Genomic DNA, 19127 nt, shown 5'->3' on the forward strand with positions numbered 1-19127 from the left:
TGTTAAGATTTTCAAAATATTTTCAGTCCTTTATTGAGCTATTTGTAGATATTAAAATTTTTTTTTCTATAAATGTCAATAAAAATAGTTTCGATTGTTCTTAAAATTAATTAATTAAATACAAGATTCCTTAAAAATTGTTCTACTTATAAAAAAAAAAAATTAACTGGAAAATCGCATTGATTTTCATAATCATTTCAAAATGCAATTATTGACCAAATTCATTAAAATCAAAAATTTACGAAATTTGTTGTAATTAAATATTTATAAAATATTCAATTTGTGTAATTAAGAGGACAAAATGTAATAAGAAATTTATACAGGCTGAAAACAAAAAAATACATCAAAGCAGTGGTGTTCCTAGACAGTTTTCAGGAGGGGCAAACCTATAAGTTAAAATTTTGATCATTATTCCTTGGTTGACAAAGGGAGTAATTGTATACATCAATAATGGTTATGGGACGAATTCCCCTTCATCCTCCATTCTCCCACATGGGGACGCTTCAAAATCATTATTCGTGATGGGAACTCAAAACCTTTATACGTTAACTATATACGTAATGACATTTTCAAAACTTTTGGATTAGTTTTATTCTAATGCCTATTTTAGGACAATTATTAATACATAATATCGTATAAATAGTAGAATAAATTACTATCATAATTAATAGCCATAAATAAAATTGATTGATAAACTATTTCTGCTCAGAGTCATTTTTCGTATGCAATAATTTTCAATTGAATTCAGATTTAAGACATCCATTAAAGTTACGCAATGACGCGGCATACTCGACTACTACTTAACAGAGCAGTAGGTTCCCCCTTTTTAATATTAATTGAACTCTTGGTCAGTGAAATTAATATGAATCAAACATTTATCTTAAAATTTAGTACAGATCTTACTCCACTTTCGTCTGTCAGGGTACATTGTTAAAATTATAAAGTGCGCTTATGTTCGATCAAACACAATTGATTTGCCAGTACACAAACTTTGGAATATTTGGTAAGATAAATTTAGTTTTTAATTTTACATATTTATTGTATCAATCAATGAAAATAAAAAATAAAACAGTGCGTAAAATGACATAAGATATACCTATGTAGTAAAATTAAACATTCGAGAAATATATGAACTGATATCAATTAATACGCCATGTTAAAATTTAAAACATAAAACTGGTGAAACTGAAAACTATATCTATACGGAAATAGCAAAGAAAAAATAAAGTGAAAATCATTAAAAATAAACAGCAAACATATAAACCGTGAAATGCTTTGACAGGGAAAAGTAAGGAATTCTTCTTGTAATTAACAAAGTTATAATAATAATATACATAGTCAATGTTATTTTGTACTCTTGGGGTTTGACAATACCAAGACGTCCGTTGTACGAACACTATCAATAACACCTCCCTCAATCTAAAACCAATAGTTTTCTAGTATGCCTAATCTTATCTAGTTCTGAAGTTATCAGTTAGCTAGGTATTCCACTAATTAAACCGATCACTATTTTAATTGACACCCTTGAAAACATGTTGACACAACTAACTTAACATTTGTAAAGTAGAACGTCGAAAATCCTAACCAAGGCCTATTAAATTATAGCATTCAGCACATATAATATTATATAATTCATTGTACATTTAGTATTGGGAAACATTATAATAACTGTGATATAAAATAACAATAGGTTCTAAGACAATTACATAATTTACATTACTATAATTCATATGTATACCTATAATCGAAGTATTTTTATTTAAAATAAGAAATATTATGTGTATAATTGTAAACAGATTTATTATTCTTATAGACTTGGCGAAAAAGTATATTTCGTACACAATACAACAGTTTCAAACGAAATGGTTGAAGTAGTATGCACATTACATTCAAATATAATTTACAAATATTATCATATATTTATACGACCATCTTCATCAATAAGAAAACGAAAAGATGGAGAAGTAAGTATATTACTTTTGGGTTTGGATGCGGTATCTCGTATGAACTTTCATCGTCAAATGCCAAAAACCAGTGCGTTCTTATCTGAACTTGGCACTGTGGAAATGATAGGTTATAATAAAGTTGAGGACAACACGTTTCCAAATGTAATCCCCACACTAACCGGAATGTCAATAGAAGAGTTGAAAATAAATTGTTGGCCTGAAAACGACAACTTTTTTGATAAATGTCATTTTGTATGGGATGATTATAAAGATGCAAATTTTAGCACAGCTTTTGCAGAAGATAGTATTTTAATTGGAATGTTTAATTATTTAAAATCTGGATTTTTAAAACAACCCACTGATTTCTATTTAAGACCAATTATGAACCGTGCTGAAAATGTTATTGGGCATGAATCTATTGGAAACACAATAGGTTGTCTAGGCCCCAGGTTGGGTATGACTTTGTTGCTTGATTATGCTTTAAAAATGGCATTATCTATGACTAATCACTTATACATGAATGTATTTTGGACGACGAGTCTAACGCATGATTACGTAGAGTATCCAAAATTTGGTGACGATGATTTAACAGACTTTTTTGATGCGTTTAACAAGTCTGGCGAGCTCAACAAAACGATTGTCATACTAATGAGTGATCATGGAATCAGGTGGGGATGCTTTAGAGACACATATCAGGGTAGTCTGGAAGATAAACTACCCATGTTGAATTTCGTCATACCACAATGGTTTCAAAATATGTATCCTAGCGCAATGGAAAATTTGAATAAAAACACTAATCGGCTTACAACGCCGTATGATTTACACGAGACACTATTAGACTTCATCGATACGAAAAGTCTCGATGACGATTCTATTGCGAGACGAACGAAAATGAATAAAATTAAAAGAGGTACAAGTTTGTTTTTAGAAATTCCAGAAAATAAAAATTGTGAAACAGCGGGAATACCTAAAAACTATTGCGCCTGCCACGAGGAGAGGCAGGAATTAGCTGTAGATGACGCAAACGTCGTTGAAGCGGCCAGAGCCTTAATGAAATATGTTAATTTCAAGTTGTCGAAGTATAATACACTTTGCGCATTTCTAACGCTACATGAGATCCATAAAGCGTCAGTTGAAATGAGAAAAGACAATTATTCGGTGAAAGATTACGAGATACAAGTAACTACGGTTCCAGGGTTTGCGAAATTCGAAGCAACATTAAGACATAATAACGAAAACTTTAAAATGGTGGGTTCAGTTAGTAGATTAAATTTATATGGCAATCAAAGTATTTGTATGAACGAAGCTAAAATGAAGTTATTGTGTTATTGTATACATGAAAATTAAACTCAATCACATACTCGTAATGTCCCAAACTCATATCATTATGCCAATGTATATTATGATCTAAATACCAGTACTCGGTAGGTAGAATATACCTTATACCAATGTAATAATTAGACTTAAGAAGCCATTCTGGTAATGAAATTCGGACGTAAGAATATGCTTTTGTACTTCACATTTTCCTCATCCCTCAATAGTCGTAGAAACATGATTTTTGCCAAAATAAATGTGACAACTTCTTCTAGATAGAACTACGACCCATATTTTTTTCAAACTGATTTTATTTGCATTTCAAATTTTCCAAATTTCCAAATTGTTTAAAAATCGCATACAATAGACAATAGAGGTCTGAAAGAATATCTTTAAGATAATCTGAAATGCAGTTATCTAGAAGAACTTCTCAAATATATTTTGTTAAAAAAAAAACAATACGTTTCTAAGACTAAGAAAAGCTCTTGAAAATGTGAAGTTCGAACACATGTTTTCGGTAAAAAAATCAATAATTTTGAGCCATTTATTCATACGTTTTACTTTTACCGAAACGGTCTCTTAAAATGAGAGAAAAAAATTAATTTGTCTAATGAAGTTTCATTTTGTTTGTATTGTGATATTTTTAATTTTATATAAAATATATTATTAGAATTTTATAGATTTACTGTGAAAAGATTTTTGCTTTTTAATTGTATTTATTTTTTTACTGTTGAACAATACCAAATAATATGTATGACTATGTATATTATATTTTACACTATTTATACAAATTAACAAATACCAATTTGTTTGCAAAATAAATGATTATCCTTTCATATTATGTGCATATGCGTATTTTAAAAGAACATATTATTATTGTCTGTTAGAAATAATCAATTTGATAACTTGTACAGATTATAATTTGATAGTGTGTATTGTGAAATTATTATTAGAAATTCATTCAAATTTAACATTTTCACAGAGGGATGCATTTATGCAACACTGAATAGCTGATGTTTATGTTTTAAAAGTACCTACCAGTACCCGTGCGATTACGACTTTTAGGTTCAGAATTATATTATGAACGGTTGTTACACAGAACAAATTTAAGCAGTCAGAACTACACAAATTTCCTTCAGGTTTTGACAGTAAAACTTTTATGATAAAAATTGAAATTATTGTATCACAATAATAATTTACGTGATGTCATGATCGGTTACTGGTGCTAACTTCTAAGCTGACTTTTCAATGTCGACATTTTACTGATGAATCATCCTGAAAAATATATTCTGAAACCCTATTCTTAAGAATTATTACCTATTTTACTTGTTGAAATAAATTTAGAAGTGGAACAAAAAGTAGATAACTGTAACAACACATTTGTATTAAGAGGCAATTCAGAGTTAAAATTCCCAATAGTTCTCCAAAGAACAGGGAAAAACAAAAAAACAATTAAGGAAAAACAGGCATTTTTACCCAAAATCAGTCTTCAATCAAAAGGATTTTCATTTATTATAGTGTAATTTAACAAAAACAAGCATGTAAGTTGATGTCGCTCTGCCGGGTAGCTGGTAAGTTGAATTAATATTATTCATAAATTATCAATGTTGCTAGAAAAATATTATATATACTTATGTAAAATTGGGCTGTTTTGAAACCAAACTACAATAAAATAACGAAAATCGTTATTTCTTGTGTTGATATGTAATTTTTCCAAATTTGAATTTAAAATATTGGTAAAAAAAATAACTGTATACAGATTTCTTATTTACGGGCAAACTGCTTAAATGGGACCTTGTTTTAAATTTTTCAAAATCATTTTTAAATTTTGTTAACATTTTAACTATAAATGATTATAAAAAAAATCACTCATACGTATTTTTAATATTTTTCAACTGCTATTGAATATCAAGAAACTTGTATTAAATTGTCATGCTTTTTGACTCAACCAATACAAATTAATTGATATTTAAAGAAAAAAAATGAAAATTGTTAATGTCCGTTAACAGCTTAAGACGAGTCAAAATATTTTGAACATTTTATGAAGTATATGAATTAATAAAATAAACGTATGATGTAAATTTCGATTGTCTGTAGTTATTTGTTTTTGAATTACAACAAAATAAGAAAATGGCTACAAGAGAAATCGAGTGAATATCAACAGAAAATTTCAACTTCAAAGGCTCATAAAAATGTAATGTTAAATTCCGGTAGATATTTTTTGTTTTTGAAATAGGTAATCTCCCAAATGAACCAATTAGATTTGCTTTCCTACTAAAAAAGTTGCTGTTGAATAAAATCGAAGCACTTTTACTAATTATGGACACAAAAATAAAAATAAAAAACACATATCATTATAAAATCAATACATTTATTGCTCCGCTCAAAAGTTTAAAGTTCAAATAATTTTTTTTGACGTCTGATATTTATTAGTAAATTAAAGAATTCTATTAGAATGATTTTATTATTTTGTAGTAAATAAAAAATAAATAACCTTTAAATATGTTTATTTTATCATTTAATAAATTAAATAAATGACCTGTATTTTTATGATTTTATGAAGTTATAATTTTGACAAAATTCATCAAAATCGCAAAAATGTACAACACATTTTTCAGTCATAACCTAATAAAAAATATTAATTCCATATCCGACATTTGAAAGTTAAATAGAACTTAGGTATAAAATTTGGTAGTAAGTAATATCATTTTTTTAAGAACGTTTGAGTTTAAAATGTTCACGTTGTTGGTTATATGCAACCGTAAATAATGATTTCTCATTAATCGCATTTGATATTTTGTTGTAATTCAAAAATTAATGAATTTTTTTTAGTAAATACTTAAAAAATTTCATTTCCAAAAGAGTATTACATTTATTTTGAATAATCCAAAATTGTAAATAAATATTTATATAAATTTTTTTTTGTGTGTGCGTTGAGAAACACCAGAATAGAGAGTTTATTAAATTCAGTGTTAAGTTTATATGTTTATTTATTTTTTAATCAATATTTTTAATTAAATACATTTTGTAAGAACAAAATCAAATCTTTAAGTTATATACAATGTATATTATATTAGAACGACATGAACAAAGTTCACCTTACAAAAATTACTATAAATTATATAATATTTATTTTGTCTAAAAATATAATGATTTAAAAAGTATACTTACAATTAAAAATATATTAAATAAAAAATAATTTTAGATTTCTTTGTTATTGACTAGCAAATTCCAGGATTGGACTTACAAATTTTTACAAATTGCTTTCTAAATACTGGCACAGCACGTTTGTACAGAACTCGTTTAAAAAAGTATAAGGGCCAACTTCACAAAATATTAAAAATATATATTTTAAACCACGATTAATATGTTTGTAAACTAAATAGTAAATACGTGTAAATATTGTATAAATACTTCACAATTACCTGTATTATATATAGGCAGATTAAAATGCATGTATGAATATATATTTTGAAAATTTCATTGTGTTCAGAAAATAATAATATCATAATACACGTATTACGTAAAGGCAAAAAATAGCATGTCCTTATTAATCAAATTTGTTTAATAATTATACAACAAAAAAATATAAAAAGACACATTTTTCGTTTAGTTATCCAAAACTTTTACTAATGCCTACATTATTAGTCAGAAGAATCTAGAACTAGAATGCAATAGAGTATAAAGTAGGTATACTTAGCTTAATTATTGGCCACTTGAAGATCACGCATGATTTACATAAGATTAGATACAAAAAGTGTAGGTATAATTAAACAAATGAATATAAGATTAATGATACACTTAGCGAATTCCCAGGAACGATGAATACGAGCGTTAATAATTAATATTTATGAATACAGTTGTCATGTTCAGATCACAAAGTTAAGACTAACAGCATTCAACTAAATTTTTTTTTTAAATATATTTTTAAATTGATATTTTTACTATTTAGAATTTTAGATGTAATAACCTTGTTTATACAGACAAATCATAAAATAAAATAAATTAATAAATATACATATTACTATGTATTAATTAATTCTTATAATTGTTTCCATTACATAATATCAATAAATCGAATTGTTCAACTCGTACTCCGCTACAGCTGTGATCTTCAATGACACTCTCGAGAAAAAGTTTACTCAGGTGATAGTTTTCTGTATTATTTTATGGGCTTAAATCGATCAGTCGGCAATGGATTCCGCCGGACACTGTGCCTCCCCCCTTGTATTTGTGTTTTGAAAAGTATATTTTAGTATAATTTAGACAGTTGTATAATTATAAATTACAATATTAATATTTAGTTAATACGTATAATATGTGAATATATTGTAAAATGTACAGTTCAGGGGGCGCCCGCTGAGAGTGGCCTGCAGTGGTAGCCATTGCGCCCACTGGATTTTCGAACGAACAAAAAAAATCAGTGTTTATAAATTCATAAATTTATTTTATTCAGTTACGGCGGTCATAAAAGCCCGCATTATAGTGCATTATACATTTATACCTACAACTGCACGTCTGCACAAATGACATTTTTGATCGACACAACGCTGTTGCGAGTACTGAATGAGAAACCCAATCAAATACAGAATTCAGATGTATACACACGAGTAGTGTGTATTGCATTGACTCACTCTGACGGTGTACACCAGGGGTGGCCAAACTTCTTTTGATCACGATCTTCTAAAAATATACTTCACCTTTGAGAATCGATGCTCGTGGAAACATTTTTTTTATTATTGAATAACTATAATTATTAAGAAACGTATCTGCTTAAAGTGCATATAAACATACAATAAGTATTATAAACTAATCACTAAAAATACTAGTAACATAATAATAAATAATGATTTCTAAAATCTAATTACTGAAGTCTAGTTAACATATTATTTCGTTGATCTGGGCATCGTTGAAGTGTGGCATTGCATGTCGTTGACCAATTGGTCGTAATTGACATATGAAACCAGAATAAAAGATAAAAATCAAACAGAAAAAGCTTATCGAAAATTTGTTCACTACGACCTCGATTAATTTTCGTGCGCATATCCCTAAAAATAAATTATAACATGATCGACTTTGAAATTATCCGCGATCGACCGTTTGGCCGCCCCTGGTATACACCATGGTACTTTACACTCGAATACGCCAACACTACACTAATTAGGTACCCATACGATAGTGCTTTTAACAAAAAAAAAAAAAAAAACAATGTGTTGAAAAAGTATTTAATGATTTGAACGATAAAAAAAAATTCGCTTATAATAACGTGTGGCCAAATATTACCAAATTTAGACTATACATTTTACATTATATATTCACACGTCACAAGTACATATGCGTTGGCTCCGCAACACAGATATAAGAACATGGGCCTATTATTATTAGGCCTATCTATTATTTACAAATATACGTATATTATCGGGCAAGGAGCAACAGCTGCTGGTTACACGCACAATAATCACTTTTTTGTGTATCGTTTTATTTTTTTTCATAATTATTATTGAATATGACTTGTGAGTTAAATAATATGTACCTAGATTAAGCCACGCGTTATCGCATACCACCGCGTAAAAATCGCCTTTCTTTTATTGTGTTTATTTTTTGATGTGCTCTAATCGCCACATCTTAATATTATATCCTTTTTTTTTGTGGGTGCTAATCGCGTATAATGTATAATTTATATTAGCTCGATTAGGTATTTAGTTTCTGTTCTATCTGTGTGCTAATCACCACGGAAGTATCCATTATTATATTATATTCACTCGTTGAGCGCAAATCGCTACTTTTTATTCATATTATTGATTATTGCATTGCGTGTAGTCGCGAATCACCACCTGTATCGTACTATAATATTGTGGCGGCTAATCGCCACCTTGTACCCCTTGTTATTATTGTATTTTTGTGGGTATAAATGTTGCTGTAGGTGTAGCAGCTGACCAGCAGAGCACCGACATACTGTGAGGTTTTGTTTATTATTATTGCAGTTTGTCGAGCCAGAAGGGCTAAATACTATTTTATATTATACTGTGGATCATTTAAATGTGTGTATTATAAACAACATCACAATCACCAAAAACCGTTTTACCATTTTTTATAATTCTTAATTGTTTAATTTACACTCATACACACTTACACACAAATACACATATTACACAACATGTGCTCCGTAGCTCGAAAGTATTAGCCCGGCGATCCTCGCCACTACGCCATGCACCTTTATATTCGCCGTAAAATACGCACACCACCAATATGCTGTTATAATAAATACTGTTTACTTAATGTATAACATAATTTTTAATTTTTTTATAGATCAATGATGGATACAGCCAAGCGCATTTTGAAATCAACAATTTTCATGTTATGGATTGTATTCTTCACATTGATATATTGGACTTACTTGTATTATTCTCTGACTACATTTGAAGTGCCTCTCAGTGAACCACGTTCTCTCATCTCAAGCCACAGTAAGTGTTAAATATTACTATTCAATTTATGTATCATATAAAATCAACGTAATCATATTAACCTCACTGTAAATTTGTTTATAAACATGAATTAGTATTATAATTTTCATATTATATAATACAAGGATTATTGTAATACCTAAGCATTTTTTAGTTACATAGGTATTGTGTTATACTGATTCGTATAATATGATCCTTGTAAGTTATAATTTATAGTTATTTTTAAATAACATCAATACAAAAATATTACTTACTATAATACTTTCACAATAATTAACATAAAATGATATTTACTTTAATCTATATTTTGAATTAAGCAGTGCCTAGCAGTTATGATCACAAATCATGGAAAATTTCAAAATGTTGAAACATTCAAATTAATATTTGTTTAAGCTATTTTAACAAGCATTTAAAACTGGAGACACCAAGACAGTAAAAAATAATTAAAAAAAATGTTTAGACACTGAAATTAAACATAACATTTAGATTTGTATAAAATCTTTATCACAGTTAAATTTATAATATTAATTTCTTATTAAATAATAATATGAATAATTAATGGATACAAGATTTAAATAAAAGGACAGTAATTTAGAAAATATCTAAGAATATTAGAATTATGCAGTCAATATCTAATTTATTATAATAATTAAGACATTAGATAATACGTGTAAAAGAACATTTGAAATTACTTTTCCAATAAATATTTCCTTAAGTATGATTTAGGTAAGTAATTATTACCTTTTGCTTCTTTGCTGACAAGCAGAAACTACATTAAAATAAATAATTATTCATTTAAAATTGTATACTTAATATATTTATGGATAATTGTAATTTATTTCAGATAAATCTGGATATTTAATTAATACATCGGGATGTCGAATTCCTGAAATGTATATGAATGGACCTGAAATAGAAAAATATTTTGACCCAAACGTAGAACTAAATTGCAAAACGAAATGGAACAGTACTTTGCCATATTTAATAACCTCAGATTTAACATCTCTAATATTAAATATGAGTGCGTGGGCTTCTTTAAATATCAGTGAAAGTGATAAAAGTTTCAAATGTTATTATATTCCAATAGAAAGGTCAGCATTGGAAAAAGACCAAGATCCCGACACATTTAACGATAATGGTGTGAAGTAAGAGTATTTCTCTACTTTAAGTTTAATGATATATATGTACATGTTTGCTAAGTTAGGAAATAGGAGTGTTTAAGTACCTCATGTGGTTTATCAAAGTTTTTTTATAACCCTTTAGTAAAATTGTATAAACCTAAAATATTAAGGCTATACTTTTGATTGAATTAAAAGCTTAAAAATCTAATATAGGATTCCCTATTAATTGATCTTTCTATAATGAAAAAATAAAGTCACATAATTTTTTTATAATCATTTGAAGTTCAAATTTTGATAAAGTTAGAAATATACTTATTTTTTTTTAATACAAAATCTTAATTCGTGGAAACTAAAAACTATTAAGTTTCCAAATATATTTCACAATACGCAATGATATTTTTAAAACATTTGGATTAATTTTGCAGTATTTTTTTATGCTTGGTTTAAACTGTAGGTGTAATTATTATGATAATATATAGCGTCAACAATATCAAATTAAATGTCCTAACCATGCTATTTTAAGGTATAGAATTTTCCACATGTTATAATTAATTTTAAATTCAATTTCTGATCACCACACTTCCATTATTATGAAATATTATAGGTGTAGTGTGTTCTATTGAAACATTTTTTTTTCTTTTAGACTTGGCGAAAAAATATATTTCGTACACAATACAACAGTTTCAAACGAAATGGTTGAAGTAGTATGCACATTAAATTCAAATATAATTTACAAATATTATCATATATTTATACGACCATCTTCATCAATAAGAAAACGAAAAGACGGAGAAGTAAGTATATTACTTTTGGGTTTGGATTCGGTATCTCGTATGAACTTTCATCGTCAAATGCCAAAAACCAGTGCGTTCTTATCTGAACTTGGCACTGTGGAAATGATAGGTTATAATAAAGTTGAGGACAACACGTTTCCAAATGTAATCCCCACACTAACCGGAATGTCAATAGAAGAGTTGAAAATAAATTGTTGGCCTAATAACTACGACTTTTTTGACAAATGTCATTTTGTTTGGGATGATTATAAAGATGCAAATTTTAGCACAATTTTTGCAGAAGATAGTACTATAATTGGAATGTTTAATTATTTAAAATTTGGATTTTTTAAGCAACCCACTGACTATTACTTAAGACCGCTTTTGAATCATGCAGAAAATGGCATAGGACACAAATTGATTTTAAACACTATAGGTTGTTATGGTACTCGGTTGGCTATGACCATGATGCTTGATTTTGCTATTAAAATTGCATTATCTATGACTAATCACTTATACATGAGTGTATTTTGGACGACAAGTCTAACGCATGATTACGTAGAGTATCCAAAATTTGGTGACGATGATTTAAGGGACTTTTTTGATGAATTTAACAAGTCTGGTGAGCTCAACAAAACGATCGTCATACTAATGAGCGACCACGGAATAAGGTGGGGAAGGTTTAGGAACACATACCAAGGGAGTTTGGAAGATAAACTACCTATGTTGGATTTCGTCATACCACAATGGTTTCAAAACATGTATCCTAGCGCAATGGAAAATTTGAATAAAAACACTAATCGACTTACAACGCCGTATGATTTACACGAGACACTATTAGACTTCATCGATACGAAAAGGCTCGATGACGATTCAATTGCGAGACGAACGAAAATGAATAAAAATAAAAGAGGTACAAGTTTATTTCTAGAAATTCCAGAAAATAAAAATTGTGAAACAGCAGGAATACCTAAAAACTATTGCGCCTGCCACGAGGAGAGGCAGGAATTAGCTGTAGATGACGCAAACGTCGTTGAGGCGGCCAAAGCCTTAATGAAATATGTAAATTTCAAGTTGTCGAAGTATAATACACTTTGCGCATTTCTAACGCTACATGAGATCAATAAAGCTTCAGTGGAAATGAGAAAAGATAATAATTCTTTGAAAGATTACGAGATACAAGTAACTACGGTTCCAGGGTTTGCGAAATTCGAAGCAACATTGAGGCATCATAACGACAACTTTAAAATGGTGGGTTCAGTTAGTAGATTAAATTTATATGGCAATCAAAGTATTTGTATGAACGAAGCTAAAATGAAGTTATTGTGTTATTGTATACATGAAAATTAAACTCAATCACATACTCGTAATGCCCGAAACTCATATAGTCATATCATTATGCCAATGTATATTATGAACTAAATATCTGTACTCTGTAGGTAATGTCCCAAATCCATACCCTTGTGTGAATCAATGTGTTTGTTTTATTTATCAGTACCCGATGGATATAATATAGTATATGCTTTGCAATAATAATTATTGTTATAATGAAAGACGAAATAAATCGACTTTTCAAATAGAGTTTAATTTGTTTTGTAACGTGATATTTTTAATTTTATGTAAAATATACTATTAGAATTTTTTGGTTTTTGTTGTGAATAGATTTTTGCTTTTTTTGCGATTGAATAATACAAAATAAATATGTATTTCTAACGCATGTTATATACTAATGTGTTAAAAAAAAAAAAATGTTTATCATTTTATTGTGCATGTGCTATTTAAACAAAGGTCTAGCATATTAATATTGTCTGTTGAAAAAATAACAAATATGACTGCTATAATACAATATATAATGTATTATGATAGTTTGATCGGTTTGCATTTTGTAATTACTAGAAAATCATTTAAACTTTTTATTGGCACAGGGAGATGCAGAATTTATGCAACAGTGGACAGCTAATGTCGATGTATCAATAGCCTATTGAGGTAAGATGACTGTGTACTTATGATAATATTACGAATATTAGATTTATAATTATATTATGCTTTAAATATATACACAGCAACAAATATAGGCAGCCAAATTCTAAATCATAAAAATTTTGTGATACAACTTTTAATTATTGTGTAACAGTAATAGTTTACATCTTAATATTATTGTTGGCTATATAAGTACTAAGCGTCAATAAAGAGGTATATTATTATTATTATTATCACGGTTTTTTGTATACAGTCTACTTAGAACATTCTACAATATCACTGATTAATCTAAAATATATCAATTTTACAGCTAGGTATATTTTTTATATAAACTCATTCCAATATTCTGTAAGTTGCTGGAGGACGCAATTATCAAGACATTTATTTTTATTATTTGTATTTTTGAAGTAAACTAAGGGCTCGTGGAATAAACTGCGAAAATTCGAAAATTGTGATGACTCATTTGTGCGAATTTTAATATTGGTCTGTAAGCTCGGAATATTTTATACTCCGGTAGATATTTAATAATTATTATGGTTTGATGAAACAAAACTCTCACATTTTTAAGCTGTCATAATATAAATGTTTAATAATAATAATATTATAACTATAAGTTATTGACAGAGAAAGAAAGAAGAATTAAAATATCATATTCATGATCATGACAGAGATTGTAAAAACTAGTTTTTTTTTTAGTAACACTAAAGTAAAAGTGAATTTTGAAAAGAAAATTAGTTTGGTACTATATACTAATATTAAACTATACAACATATCGAAAATCCAATTCCTAAATAACTAAAAAGAGATTTAGGAATTCAAATATTATGTTTTCAAAATTTTACAATCGGACTTTTCATTAGTTCAGGAAGAATTTCAAATATCCAACGCATGACCCTAAGTAATTTAATTATACATTTTTCCATTTGGCTATGGACCCCCAATATTGAAAAATGTTTAAGGCCCAGGGCAATGGCTGACTGGGCGATTTTACTCGTGATGCACAAATACCAAAGGTACAAACATTTCGACTAAAAATTTGGAAATATTACAGAATGAGGATTGTATATTGTTTTGATTTATAATTTACAATTTCAAATACTTTTGTTAATATAGTTGTGACATTTATATGTTCATTGATATATAAGTTGTTTATGTTTATTAAGGCTCCATGAAAAATCAGTTGAAGATAAATTATCTATAAATATTATTGAGTAGCCATAACATTTTTTTTTACACTCGAACCAATATACCATACAATCAAATAAGCATTATTTTACCAACAAATATTTATTTCAATACTCGAATTCGAATCGACAATTGTATAAGTATTTAAATGTTAAAGTTAATATTTTCCAATATTTAAGCTTAACGGTATAAATGATATTATAATAATCAACACACGAATCTTAAATTCTTATAAATAATACATACAATTGTTTGAATGATTTTATAGTAATCGTTCCTACTATTTTAATTATCGATTTTAGAGAATCAATATTCGTTCCAATCGCCTACCCAAGTGCAATGGTAATTGTTAGTGATTTCTGACATCTCCGGTAAAATTTGCAACGGAATAGTCTCGGGAATCAATTTGTCGTCGTCTGCGATTTGTGAAATCAAAACGATGTCACTAGTGCTGTTTTCGTCGTTCTCGATAACACGGGGTCGTTTTGAAAATTTTCCAATCGAAACTATTACGTTCGTCGAGGCCCATCCGTATAAGCCATAAAAACAAATAATTATTATTATAATGGCGTAAACGTAGACAAAATTCACAATGAGAAACGATATCGGCGATTTTATAGGCGGAGACGAATCAGTGTTGTTTTCAGCATTTCCGTTTGATGATGTCTGGATACAAAACGCACAGGTAGATAACTACATTAGTATTTTGTTTTGAAGTTTGTTTTAGGTATAAACCTAATATAAAAATCGTAATCGATACTCACTGCATTGTTACTAAAACTATCACAGTGCTCGTGGTATAATCGATATAATGGTATGTATTTTGCGAAAACAAAAAAAATAATCAAAAACATTACAAATACAATTGCAAATGACTGAAGTATATTCATTTTATTGTTCATTTTAACGTCTGTTTTGTTTGTACGACTCGGTGTTATTTACATTTCGTCGTAGCCAATAAGAAGAAAAATAACACTAATTATAAAAAATAATAATAATAAAAATAATGATGATAAAATATAATGAGATACGGATATTGAAAGTTAACCCATTTTAATGGAAATTTATAATAGCCACTGAAAATAATTTAACAATTATTTCAATTATTAATTAATAACCCTCGTAGTGCCGCAATGACAAAATACGCATACCTAATCATTTAAAGCCCTCTCGGATCTATTATTGCACATTTATGGTATACCTACCGTAATAATATTATGTCACAGAAAAAAAATGCCTCACTTTATGAGTCACCGTGTGCAGTGGAAGTTAGATTAAGCTAGGAAATCCTACTATCTTTTTTACTAGAAAGTAGAATAAATGTAAGCAGCAGATAACGGAGCGACTTTTTAGCGGCATTCGACAGCCTATTGTGCTCCGTGGCAAATACGTGTCCAGACGACCAGGCATTTGTTTTTCGATTAAAACGATTTCAAAAATAATTTAAATACAAACAAATGCATAAAAATAAACCTCACGGCCATCTTTCAATGTAGACAGCCCAGTAAGCCGATTAGAACTTTCATCCAAAAATGCAGCCGAAAGCAAATTTGTGACGTCGCACTCGAGTCTCGTGGCCAAAGCTGCTCAGTCTTTAGCAATGCAGCGGCGGTTCCCCTAATTGCAAGCAGATCCGTGTAGAATTAATAATCTTTGCCACAGACTCCGAGTTTATGAGCAAAAAAATAGCATTTAAATGATCAACATCTCTCGCGCGATTTAATTAAATTCCCACGTGTATATTGCACAAACATTCATTACGAACCACACAAAAATATCTTTAATAATACAGTAAAAAAATAATTACATAATTAATGCGAAAGCTGAGATTATTATGTTGCATTTCTGCTAGAAGTTTCGATAGGTAAAGGTACCGGATAGTTTTAATCTGCACAGATCGGAATCTACTATATTTTGCAACCGGTTTCTTGCTTATTCTTAATTATGTACCTACACTATATAGACAACTAGAGCAGAAAAAGCTTTTTCGCAGAGGTGTGTAGTTGTAGTGGAAAATGGCTTCAAGACTTGTAGAGCCATATTTGATTACTTATATAGGACATAGGTAATACGTATATTAAATATTTATAGTGTTTATATAGGTACCATTAACCAACACGCGTATGCATCAGAAAGACGATAGGATTATAGGCACTCAAAATACAATATTATGATTTGTAATTTATACCCACGATTATAACTTGTCTGCACTTTGCACACATGCTGTAATGTTAGGAAGTTCACGTCTTAAAGATTCCATAATATTATAATAATCTGTAGTTACTACTTACTATAGGTTTCTATAGTTACCTTGACCTACCTATTTACAAGCCTATTTGCCATTAATTTATATAGGTACTTACCATGATTTACATATTAAAAATTAGATTGAAAGTACCTATTGCAAAAGTTGTCAGTGAATGACTGCTTTCATAAATATTATTATTTTCATTTTTGTCTTAATTAAATTTAACCTATATTGCATAAAATATTCAAATTAATAAATGATAGATATATTCTAAAGAATTGAAATGCGTATTTTTTAATAGCTTAACCCTCTAAAAAGCGAATAGTAATTTGTATGAATTGCTCAAAGTGAATTGTTTTTATAAAAATATCGGTATTTTGCTTAAAGTAAAGACGTTTATTATTTGACGTTTAAAGGCCGACATTTTTTTTCCCTCAGATGGCCAATAGATAGCAGCACATATTTCATTATTTCGTATAGGTCTAATATAATACTAACATTAATTTTTTTTTATTTTGTTAAAGACAGACACAACCAGTAGCGAAACGAACGTGTCTTTGAGCAGTAATTGGTTCTTGATTTTTTTTAATATTTAGGGGTGTATGGGTGGGCGGGTGCTCAGTATGAAAGTGAAAAAACAATTACCAAATAATAATTATAATGAGCAAATAGTAATAAAAATGCTAATAGTTTATAGTAGGTACCTACTTATGTTTATTATAAATTGTTGTTGGGAGGGTGAGTTAGTGGTTGGCCAATTTTAAGTTGCTTATGAATTATTTTAGGTTCGTTTCGGAAACTGGACACATCGGAAATTTGAAATACGTCAATTGACGTCTTTACTCCGAAGGGGTAAATAAATAATAATATAATAATTAGAAAATACTTCAATCGACGTATTTAGTATTTACTCTTTAAAGAGTAGTTACCATGAATAATGAATAATCCACTAAATATGCTTATTTTGGAAATAAAACATTTCATTATTCACAATTTTCCATCATAACATAAGGTATTTTCTCTCAGTGCAAACATACAACGAAATAATATTTTATTTCATATATATATATACATGTATTACGTTATACTATCGAGTACAATATATAGTAAAATATACACCGAATGGGGTAATATTAATTGTTTGAGTTTTCACAAAAGTTATAAAAATTAATTGCAAAATAAAGGAGTACATGTTATACATAAACAATAAAGGGGGAATTAGGTGTAGCGTAGATGTGAATGTACCTGGTCATTGATTAAGTTACTGAAATATATATGTTAAATTTTACTTCACTGGTAATTGATAAGTCATTTACGTACAAAAACGATGGTGAGCGAATAGGTCTATCTATATTCTGTTTTTTGTTTTGTATATGTTTTTTATGTTTCTCTTAAAGTAATTTATTTTACAATAAGTATACCATGGTAAGTTGATTTAGGCGAAAACATTATCTTTATTAAATTATGAATATTAAATTATTATACTAGTAGATAGTAGATAGAAAATAGTACCTATTATTATTGTTATTAACTTTAACTTTCAAGTCAATATACCCTTAGAGTAGAACGAAGTGGATAGATTCGTACTTCGTGCTAAGATAAATAGGAAATGGTTTAAAATTATTCTAAATATTTTAAAAATGTCATTGTGCACATAAAATATGACAATATACCTACATCAAAAATTCTAAGTAGGTAGAAATAATATTTTTTAATAACAAGAAAATAAAAAATTATTCTTAGTATAAATATCAAATTTTTTTCAAACTTCAAATTTCTATAAAAAAAATCATGTCAATTTATTTTTAAATTTTAAGTGTCTATAAATAACACTGACAATTTGAATAAAAACATTTGGTAAAATATTAGGTTACTTTGGTTATTCTTTTTTTTAATTACCTACCTACAGCAAAATAAGAAAATTGTTAATGGGAAATAGTTATTTTACGGCTGAATATGAAACTTCGTCAAAATGTTATGTTCAACAAATATATATTAGGAATAGTAAAACTTTATTTATAAAAACAATTTTTGGGATCTTTCGAAATAAATTTTCAAATCTTAGTAATGAATATCAGGCATTTTAGAAATGTTTA

At 28.2% G+C, this 19127-nt stretch overlaps 3 protein-coding genes across 7 annotated transcripts in view; 2 read left to right on the top strand and 1 right to left on the bottom strand.

Annotated features, from left to right (window-relative positions):
• LOC111042355 overlaps nucleotides 1–13266 on the top strand; it is a 32428-nt gene extending 19162 nt beyond the window's left edge. For 3 of the 4 annotated variants that reach the window (XM_022326936.1, XM_022326937.1, XM_022326938.1), the window contains one exon: nucleotides 1814–3716. In XM_022326936.1, the coding sequence (XP_022182628.1) occupies nucleotides 1814–3293 (1480 nt within the window). In that variant the 3' untranslated portion in view covers nucleotides 3294–3716. Of the gene's footprint in view, nucleotides 1–1813; nucleotides 3717–12978 lie in introns of those variants that run through there. The other variant, XM_022326935.1, reaches the window with a different exon arrangement.
• On the top strand, nucleotides 7115–13266 carry LOC111042356. Of its 2 annotated transcripts, none has more exons than XM_022326939.1 (4): nucleotides 7115–7406; nucleotides 9570–9724; nucleotides 10569–10869; nucleotides 11489–13266. In XM_022326939.1, exons 1-4 carry the CDS (start codon nucleotides 7378–7380, stop codon nucleotides 12966–12968), a joined length of 1965 nt encoding a protein of 654 aa, XP_022182631.1. In that variant the 5' UTR covers nucleotides 7115–7377; the 3' UTR covers nucleotides 12969–13266. The 2 variants fall into 2 exon arrangements, with proteins under 2 accessions (XP_022182631.1, XP_022182632.1); XM_022326940.1 differs by lacking the exon at nucleotides 7115–7406 and adding an exon at nucleotides 8651–8773.
• Nucleotides 13267–15089: 1823 nt separating this feature from the next.
• LOC111042359 lies at nucleotides 15090–15685 on the bottom strand. Its single transcript, XM_022326945.1, has 2 exons — nucleotides 15551–15685; nucleotides 15090–15449 (listed from the first exon to the last, which is right to left on the bottom strand). The coding sequence occupies exons 1-2, from the start codon at nucleotides 15683–15685 to the stop codon at nucleotides 15090–15092; spliced, it is 495 nt and encodes a 164-aa protein (XP_022182637.1).
• Between the last annotated feature and the right edge of the window lie 3442 nt (nucleotides 15686–19127).

Source organism: Myzus persicae, unplaced genomic scaffold (assembly GCF_001856785.1).
Source record: "Myzus persicae strain clone G006 unplaced genomic scaffold, MPER_G0061.0, whole genome shotgun sequence".
NCBI classification, from domain to species: Eukaryota; Metazoa; Arthropoda; class Insecta; order Hemiptera; family Aphididae; genus Myzus; species Myzus persicae.

What these genes read in the sequence shown, in the direction of transcription:
- LOC111042356 (XM_022326939.1), top strand. Translation starts at nt 7,378, where the DNA reads ATGACACTCTCGAGAAAAAGTTTACTCAG. An exon ending in TCGAGAAAAAGTTTACTCAG is followed by an intron (nt 7,407 to 9,569) that starts GTGATAGTTTTC and finishes ATTTTTTTATAG; the next exon opens with ATCAATGATGGATACAGCCA. An exon ending in TTCTCTCATCTCAAGCCACA is followed by an intron (nt 9,725 to 10,568) that starts GTAAGTGTTAAA and finishes AATTTATTTCAG; the next exon opens with ATAAATCTGGATATTTAATT.
- LOC111042359 (XM_022326945.1), bottom strand. Translation starts at nt 15,685, where the DNA reads ATGAACAATAAAATGAATATACTTCAGTCATTTGCAATTGTATTTGTA. An exon ending in GTGATAGTTTTAGTAACAAT is followed by an intron (nt 15,450 to 15,550) that starts GCAGTGAGTATC and finishes TTTTGTATCCAG; the next exon opens with ACATCATCAAACGGAAATGC.